Source organism: Aristolochia californica, unplaced genomic scaffold (genome assembly GCF_029961685.1).
Source record: "Aristolochia californica isolate CCGP_79_NKW_82.1479 unplaced genomic scaffold, dmAriCali1.0.hap1 SCAF_7, whole genome shotgun sequence".
Taxonomy (NCBI): Eukaryota; Viridiplantae; Streptophyta; class Magnoliopsida; order Piperales; family Aristolochiaceae; genus Aristolochia; species Aristolochia californica.
Window position 1 is genome coordinate 40,504,053 of NW_027182268.1, and position 7,123 is coordinate 40,511,175.

Genomic DNA, 7,123 nt, shown 5'->3' on the forward strand with positions numbered 1-7,123 from the left:
ACAGATGGCTCTTAAATTGATTACTGCTCTGGTTTTCCTCTGTAAAAATTTCTGTATTGCGGAGGCTTTTAACCAGGGCTAACTCAAGCCTACAGTATCCACTATGAAGACACACCTGGAACGGGAATTTGGTAGTTGAACAGTAGAAGAAAATGAATATTTACATGCAAACAGTAAAACAACGATCGGCTTCTTCCTGTACACAGATTCTGATATGAACGGTTACCTGGAGTTGCCCTCCTCGGTCCCGTAAACATGCTTCCACCGGCGGTTACTTTATTGTTCGAAAGAAATGAAAAATGTTGAAGAGAAAAAAACGAAAACTTAGATGTTTCTTCCGAGGTTTACAGAAAACGTACTGCAACACATGAGGAGACTCCAGAAAGTAGTACTCTGATTTCGATCAAAATGCTAAACCTCCAGTACCCTGTAGACGTGACAACACAACTATTGCAGCTGAAGCCACAAGACCACTTTTACGATTTCTCGTCTCACCTGAAAGGCACTCAGCAACAAAAGAGAAGAAACCACAAAGTAGTAATTTGATTTCTATCGAAATGCCAACCTCCAATACCAAACATAACTATTGGAGAGAATCTATAGTGACGAACCCAAATATTCCAACTGAAACTATAACGTCGCTTTTACATGTCCCGTCTCACCTGTTCTGTCTATGATCCACAGAAAGCTCAACAAATTCTCTTCTGAATATTAATTTGGATGGTAAGCTACATGCTACCATGATGACGCCATTTTCGGTTGTTCCGCAGCTTTCTGTAAACCACTCTGTGTGACCTCCTTCAGCAAACTCTTTAACTGCAACAAGAATCCGGTCCTCATCTCCCCATATTTCTTCTTGTCTCTATTCAGATAGTTCGATCTCTTCCTCAAATTTCATGTTAGAATCCCATCTTCTCTTTCGGCTTCATACTAATTCATCAGAGCAGTTAATTTCTCTATGTATTGATTCTTGAACTTTTCTGCATCCTCCAGGAAATCTTCAAATGCTGGCACTTCGAGGTCAGGATCATAAGCCATCTGAACTGTCTTTTGACCAGAAGAACACTGGACCAAATGCTGGCACTTCGAGGTCAGGATCATAAACCATCTGAACTGTCTTTTGACCAGAAGAACACTGGACCGCACATCTCTGAGGAGACTATAGTAGCAGGATAGAGCTTCCCTAATATGCCAGGTGAAGAGTACGTGGGTCGGTCCCTTCTCTCTACAAAGTCTGGATATTCTTTAAGTTTCAGCACTCTTGGCACTTCGGCCGGTGCACCAGTCTTGGCAAAATCAACAACCATTGACAGAAGCATTGCAAAATCAAGGCACTTTGAGCTGCGAGAGGTTCACGATCCAAGTGCACCAGTTGAGCAGTGGAGATCATACCAAGTGTGTCATTAATCATGAAATCAATGAAAATATTGTGAAGCTCCTGTGATTGTTCATATTGCAGCTAAGGGAACCAATCCCAATTCCTAAGCTGCTCTTACTTGTTTTGAAGGGTTGACTCATTTTCTCACTAACTCTGCAGCAAATGGGTCGACTCCTAAGAACTTATTTTCTTTAAGGCCTTAGCACTTGAATTGAAGCGATCGACTCCTTTGAAAGTGATTGGATTCTTTTTTGCTTTCTGACCTTCTTCAATGGGATGTTTATAGTCAACTCCTCGTTTTGTAACAGGTGGGGGGGGGGGGGGGGGGGGGGGATGAAGTCTCATATTAGTTAGAAGTGGAGAGGATCATTTATATGTATATGTATGGACAATAATCTTCATTGGTACGAGGCCTTTTGGGGTAAAGCCGAAGAACAAATCCATGAGGGCTAAGGCCCAAAGTGAACAATATCATACTAATGTGGAGATAGGTAGTGTCCATAGTCCTTTCAAATGGTATCAAAGTTATGGCCCAGAGTTAGCCATGATAAGATCGCGATGGGATTCGTGGATGAGCTCTATTGGACAGTGAAGAGCAAATTCATGAGGGTCTAGGCCCAAAATGAAGAATATCAAGCTAATGTGGAGATAGGTGATGTCTATAGTCCTTTCACCAACCCCTTTTGGTCAATAGTGGAAGGGTCACTACCTTTCCCTGAACCATACAAATGCTCCGAACGACGTATGGGAGAGCGGCGGCCCTTCCCTTGTGAGGCATGGAATTGGGGAAGAGAGGTGGTGTTTGCCCTCTCTTTTCCTCCCCCCTCTATATTACTAGAGAAAAAAGTCTCTCCCATGTGTGTGACTAGGTCAACTTGGCCTATCGACCTGTTCATCGGTTGAGTGAGCCTATCAATCGATTCAGTGGTTGAGCCGATCAATCCGACCTAAGCAACCAAATCCATTGCTGTATGGCTTATGTTACAACTAGAAAATGAAAATTATAATATTAGTTTAAAATATTGTACTATGCTATTAGCTTTAACATTGTGTAGCATTGTATTATTACATCTAAAATTTTAAGTTAGTATTATATAATGAAACTATATTTAAATATTATGTTAAATTAAAATTATAATAAAAATGTAATAGATAGTATATATTAATAATTAACTATTAATTATTGATTAAGTGTAATTATAATTATGGATTTTATAAAACACAATGAAAATTTAAGTAACTTGTAATAAAATTATATAATTGCTGGCATAAAATATTTCATTAGCAACTATAAAAAAACTTCATTATAAATTAAAATACATTAATTTTTTGAATGATTTTTCTAAAGTGGAGGATAATGGCATCGATATGTTTGCTAGATTCCATGGTACATTTTTTAGGAAATTCTCGACAAATATGAAAGTTCATACTATAATATATAATTAATAGTATATTTGATTAATTCTTGTACTTGATAGTATATATTTTATATTATTCATGACATACGCTAAATATCAAGTTAATTAATTATATTAATTAATGTTAGATAAAAATATTTATGTCGAATATTCATTGGTGATATAATTGATTTATAATAAAGTAAAGTTCATATTTATTTTTAATTCTCCTTTCCTGTGAAATCGTTTTGACCACTCGGACGTTGCCCTTTCAAAGCTACTGCGACACCTCCACCATTGAGAGATAAAAAAGGCTATGATCATGCCCGCCGCCTGCAGTCTTGCCGGCCAGACATCGTTGACTGCGCTGAGAAGCCTTCTCACCCTTTGTCAATCGAGCTGTGGAAGGGAGTCCTTGCCGGCGATAGGGAGCGGCCACAGGCGACGGTAATTGTCAAGGAGCGATAATTGTCAAGGAGCGCGTTGTAACTCAATTCCAGAGTCTTCGGCATTTATAGGTGTGGTGTCATTCATGAACTATATGCTCCTTTCTGGGAAAAAACTCAAAGCAGTTGTATTTTACTTGTCTGGACTGTAGAAAGCAGATAGAATTGGAAGATGGGCGTCCCTCTTCTTGGACCCGCTTGGATTCGAAATAATACCTTGAGATCCAAACAGCAGTCCAAAGCCGCATTATTCTAACATATTTTTGACTTGAGTTGTTGTTCCAGGGGGATGATTGTGTTGGATTATGCATTCCGCACATCAGTGATCACCGACCCACTTTTGGAAAAGCAGGAAACAATCAAAAGAAAAGAGAACCACATGAAGTGCCCACGTTGGCTTTCCATTTCAAATCATAAGAGCTACTTTCCATCATTCCCCAAAAGAAAAACAGAGAAGAACAAAAGGAAAGGGCGGAGGAATGTGGGGGGAACCCACCTCCAGTTTCAAATCAGAGAAGATGCCCATAATCCAGAAAGAAAAACTTTGAAGAAAAAGAGGAACTCAAAAAAAGCAATTCTCACTGGAAAAGAAAGATGGAAATGAAGCCTCAGCGAGAGATTAAATGAGATTATAAAATGTTACACTTTTACTTCGGTGAGAAGTAAGTTGACTAACAAAGAGAGAAAGTAACAGTCATTCAATGCACTCTCAACAAATATTGTGGAAGCAATAACCAGAGAAAACTGAAGCATTGATGTGGATCGTGGATATAGAGCAACAGAAAAAAAAAAAAAAAAAGCAAAAGCCAACACAAATACATACATGAGAAGGATGAGAAATATTGCTCAGAGAATCACTGTTTGGTTGATCAATTTAGCAAAAACGTGGAAAACAAATGTAATCATGTATCTTGAGTTCTTGTAATCCATACAGGAATTTGATGAGGGTCTGACAAAATACCCGAATCATTATCAGATGAACTGGCGAACTTACCCTTCTTGGACCACAACCAGATCTTGGAGACAGAGAAACTCTCACCTTTCTTTCCAACTGAGAGCTTCTTCCCCTCCATATCCCCTTCTAGTGAAGTATTCGCATTAATGGCACTTCTCCTTGAATGTAGTCTTTCATCAGTGTCTTGCCTCGGAGCCACCTGCAGATGTGAGTCGCCCAGAACATACTGGTAAGAATCCATTGAATAGCATCTTCTTGCATCCAAATTGCTACTACTAGTTTCTTCTGCTCCTTCTCCTTCTTCTCCACCTGTCAAGCTTCTGAACTTGCCAAGTCTCACAGGAAAGACCCTTTTCTCCACAACGATTTCCTCTACTTCCGTTGATTTCTGACCAGTGGTGAACCCATCTTCGCAGTCATTAGAACCCCCATCTTCTTCCCTTGAATCATTGAACTCGAAGATTGGATTTTCAATAGCAAGACCAGGTGAAAACAGGGTCCCCCTGCAAAGAGGGCATGTCGAATTTGAGAGTAGCCATGTATCTATGCAGTGCAGGTGAAAGGCATGACTACACATCGGAAGCAACCTAAGTTTATCTTCTTCTAAATACTCACATAAACAAACAGCACAATCAAACGGCTCTTTGAGACCCACAATTTCTTTGTAGAGAAAAACAGGCAGAGCATCTATAAACGCTTGATCTAGGCCTGAGTCATGAAGGTGGAAAAGCTGCTGGAGCTGTCTTTGAAGAGCATCAGAACCAGAGATATCTGGGTATCTGTTGGATTGAGAAGTTGAAGATGATGACGGCTGTTTTATAAGGAACCTGACTAAGAGGTGAAGGAGACCAGAGATAAAGAAGATCACAGCTAAGATTACAATGATGAAAAGAACAGCTGGGCTGATTCTATTGCCAGATGATGACGGTGGCGAAGAAGATGATGCTTTAGGATAAATATCTCTGTAAGGCGGCTGTAAGGAAGCAGAAAAAGAAGGGGAAGGCGGATACGCTAATAATCCATTATTTCCCCTGAATTCAGCCAAAACCCTGTACATTGCTGGAGAGGGATACGCTACCAAAACCATATTTTTTTCTCCCGCGGCATAAAAACGGAGATGGAGCGGCAAGAATAAGAATGGTGAGAACTTTTCTTTCCTTCTCACATCATCTTTCTCTTCCGTTTAAACGAAAGCCAGTCATGTCCTCGATAGAATGTAATTATCGCAGCTCCTCTCTGGATTCGAACTAAACCCGATGATAGAGCAGCCACCTATCAATTTCATCAGAAGGATAACTCGTAAAATTCCAACTTTCCCCAATATTCGATTCATAAGTCTAAAAAAGTCGTTTCATTTTTCCGCTCCAGAGAAAATTTGCTTGAAATATCCGACCTTATCTTTGACTGGAACTCATCGCTTTCGTAGATTTAACAAGCCAAGAAAACCACCTTTCACCGGACTGACATGAAATCCAAGCCCATCACACAAAGGGAGTTTCCCAGTAGAACTACCGTACTCCAGATATAAACCAAAACCCATTATTCCATCTGACGAATAATGCTAAAAAAATCATAAGTTTTTTTCCCGCCTATGAGATGATAGCCAGCTTCTCTACATAGGATGATTATCCAAAAGAAAAAAAAACAGCTTTTTCTTTTAAACGTCTGAAACTGACGTTAGAGAAAAGAACGCCGTGATATCTCAGCAAGAAAAGGAAGGAAAGTTAGGTGATATTACGGTCACCTACCTTTGTTTCGTAGAATCCGCCATTAATGGATAACATTCTTGTTCCGTGGCTCTTGTCCCGGTCAGCCTTGCAGGAGGAAACCCTAAATCGCCAGGTTTGTTGGGAGGTTGATAGTTGACGCCAGAATAAAGAATCGGCGAAGTAGCTCCTGAAGAAGACAACCAGTGCCTTGTAGTAGCTGCAAAAGGTGGGGTTCTGGGACTGAGCGAGGGAGATAAAACTGGAGAAAAAGAAAGGGAAAAGACCAGTTTGGTCATTATGCAGTCTCTTTTAACCAGTCACCAGCAAACTGTGATTACAGTTCCCTCTCTTTTAACCCAGACTTACAGTACACAGTCATTCCCCTCTCCCAACAATCTCGATTAGTTCCCGTTTAAAGAAGACAAAGGAATCATTGGATAGCAGTGATGTGATTCTCTGTTAAAAGGGCTTTTAATATTAGCTTTTCTTGTTACATTTAAAGCTAATATGCTGGTAATGGGTTTTTCTTTTCATTCAATCAAAGAAACTACAGACAACTGAACAATCTCAGCGGTCCATCACATTGTTTTAGCTGGCAATGGTTTTCATTTTTTCAACACCTGTGCCAGCCTCTTACTGTAGTTCGCTTCATAGAGTTGCGATGGCTCCGTCCATCGCTGGGACGCATTTGTCTACGGTAGGCATCGACCCTAGGTCGAGCCTAAAATTGTTATCGAGCTCGAGCCCAATGAGTTCGAGCCGAACTTGAGCCTCAATATATATTTAAAAATATTTTTAAAATATATATCAAATAAAATATATATAAAATTATGCATACATTTTACATAAAATTGGACATAACTTAAATATATAATACATGTATAAGATTGGGTATAACTTTAACTTAAAATTGAGCATAATCTATATATATAATACTTGTATAAAATTCGGCATGACCTCTACTTAAAATTCGGCATAATCAATATACATAATACCTGCATAAACACTCCATAAAATTGTTAATACATTCCATAAACACTTCATAAAATTGTTTATACACTCCATACACTCCATACACTGCATAACATTATAAATAAATCCATACAATAATCAAACACAACAAAATTAAATAAAATATCACTATCAATTTACAATCACCCAAATAAAAACTATAAATCTTTTAAATAAAATCCTATTACTATTACAGACTTACTAGAAAATTACTAGAAATATTTTAA

General features: G+C 38.9%; 1 protein-coding gene across 1 annotated transcript; it reads right to left on the bottom strand.

The window, feature by feature from the left end:
• Positions 1 to 3,978: 3,978 nt before the first annotated feature.
• Positions 3,979 to 6,057, bottom strand: LOC137936767 (RING-H2 finger protein ATL46-like). Its single transcript, XM_068781637.1, has 2 exons — positions 5,925 to 6,057; positions 3,979 to 5,448 (listed from the first exon to the last, which is right to left on the bottom strand). Exon 2 carries the CDS (start codon positions 5,261 to 5,263, stop codon positions 4,124 to 4,126), a length of 1,140 nt encoding a protein of 379 aa, XP_068637738.1. The 5' UTR covers positions 5,264 to 5,448; positions 5,925 to 6,057; the 3' UTR covers positions 3,979 to 4,123.
• Positions 6,058 to 7,123: the final 1,066 nt, after the last annotated feature.

What these genes read in the sequence shown, in the direction of transcription:
- LOC137936767 (XM_068781637.1), bottom strand. Translation starts at nt 5,263, where the DNA reads ATGGTTTTGGTAGCGTATCCCTCTCCAGCAATGTACAGGGTTTTGGCT.